The sequence below is a fragment of the Aplysia californica genome, unplaced genomic scaffold (genome assembly GCF_000002075.1).
Source record: "Aplysia californica isolate F4 #8 unplaced genomic scaffold, AplCal3.0 scaffold00740, whole genome shotgun sequence".
NCBI classification, from domain to species: domain Eukaryota; kingdom Metazoa; phylum Mollusca; class Gastropoda; order Aplysiida; family Aplysiidae; genus Aplysia; species Aplysia californica.
Window position 1 is genome coordinate 367089 of NW_004798010.1, and position 1919 is coordinate 369007.

Below are 1919 nucleotides of genomic sequence, written 5' to 3' on the forward strand. Positions count from 1 at the left end.
GCTGACAAAACGCCTTTTTCTTATTCCATGCAATTTTGAAAAATCAGCTTTTTTACTTTTTCTTATAATATCTAAACTAGTTTGCACAGTTCACCAAAGGCTGTTCTTGCACTGTGAAGAATGCCATTCTCTGTACTCAATAGATATTAGAAAAAAAAAAACGAAAATCGTTGACTTCTCGAAACTGATGCTGTGAATAAGAAAAAGTCGTTTTTTCAGCGCACGCAGGTAAATGTGCATGGAGTGTCAAGTAAGATCGGAAAGAGGGTCTAAATCTGACTTATACAATTTCGATATTTTTATTTCTTTATTATAGTAGAGGGTTTTTACGGCGCTCGCAACTGCATAAAGTCATATGAGTATGAGCGCCATTCAGTATTTTTGATATTTGGAAAACTTTCTTTCAGAATTTACTTCCTGGAGTCGTGTTGCGCAGAAAAGAAAACCCCTTTGGAATCTAAAATATAAGACTGAAGGACGACCAATCAGTCAGGCTATTTCCAATCAAGGACTGATTTTAATTGGAACTGCCTCGTCTCCTTCATGACTTAAAAGTGTTGAAAGAACTTACTGTTTAACACATTCAGTTCAATCGAAGGACAAGACAAATTCAAACTCTTCTCTACCGCGAACCTCAGATTTCATCGTGCGCTGAGGATATCAATCATTTCCGCCACGGCTACAGGCTCTTTGCAGCGTCATGGCTGAGAGAATGAAAAACTGTTCGTATGTGTGTTTATTATTCAACGTTTTCGTGTGTGCACATTTCACACTTTTGGCATTGGCATCGACCGAAGCCGTGCACAGCTTCAAGTTTGATAAACTGTCTGCATCTTCCCGCCTTGGTGTTATCCCAGCGGGGAGTTATACCTTAAAGTCGCTTCTTACCTGCTTCACCGTCTGTCTCGTACAACACAGCAGTGCTTACGTCATGTACAACCCCGGTTCGAACTCCTGCACATGCGCCACGATGTTGAGTGACACGCTACCTCAACCACCAGCTTCTGACCAGCTGTACGGGCTCGTGTTGTCTCCATGGTGTGACATGAGCAATGGGTTTATGGCCCACCTGTACAATGAGACTGCGGTTTGTCTGAAGGTAGCGCAGGACAGCAAGACATTTGACGAAGCTGAGGCCTCGTGTTCAGAACTTGCTAACGGGCAAGGTCGGCTCTTTATGGCGGACTCCATAGACAAATTGGAAATTCTGAGGAGGATCTCCATCGCCCAGAGCTTGAGTTACGTGTTTGTAGGCTTGGACGATCGTGTCACTGAAGGCCAGTATGTATGGGCTGATGGAAGAATTGCGACTATAGCAGAGTTACACCAGCTGTTTACACCGCCACAGCCAGACAATTATCTGGATCAAGAGGACTGTATCCATTATTATTTCGAAACATCCTCCCTTAACGACCATAAATGCACGCTGGTATCAAAGTATGTGTGTGAATTTCCGCTGAATAGTTAAAACATACAGGTTTTAATACCCTACGACAAATCCTCAAAGTGAATACCATAAACTAACTTTTCCCTACTTTTCACAAAACTATCCTTTTCTTCTCCAAGATTTAAAAAAAAAACCATATTATCGTAAAATGCATCTTCCTCTCTATGTTTCATCGATTTGTTTCACCGAATTTCCCTCCTGTTATAAAAACTAATCCTGTTAAAAAAATATATTACGTACAAAAAAGTAATCTCGCGGGTCTATCTCGCCAGGCCAAACACCCTCCGTCAGCGTATTCTCGTTGTGGATGTCAGGTCGCCAGGGAACAGAAGTGATACCGAGAGAAACATTCGGAAAGGGGCAAGGCTCGGTCTCCCTAAATCTGTCTCTGTTACGTCGGTCTCCCTAAATCTGTCTCTGTTACGTCGGTCTCCCTAAATCTGTCTCTGTTACGTCGGTCTCCCTAAATCTG

At 42.5% G+C, this 1919-nt stretch overlaps 1 protein-coding gene across 1 annotated transcript; it reads left to right on the forward strand.

Moving 5' to 3' along the window:
* Positions 1-222: 222 nt before the first annotated feature.
* Positions 223-1376, forward strand: LOC118478615 (the record flags this gene model as incomplete). The annotated part of the gene is made up of 1 exon (XM_035972559.1): positions 223-1376. A coding segment is annotated over exon 1 (676 nt), but the record flags the coding sequence as incomplete, so codon positions are not given.
* Positions 1377-1919: the final 543 nt, after the last annotated feature.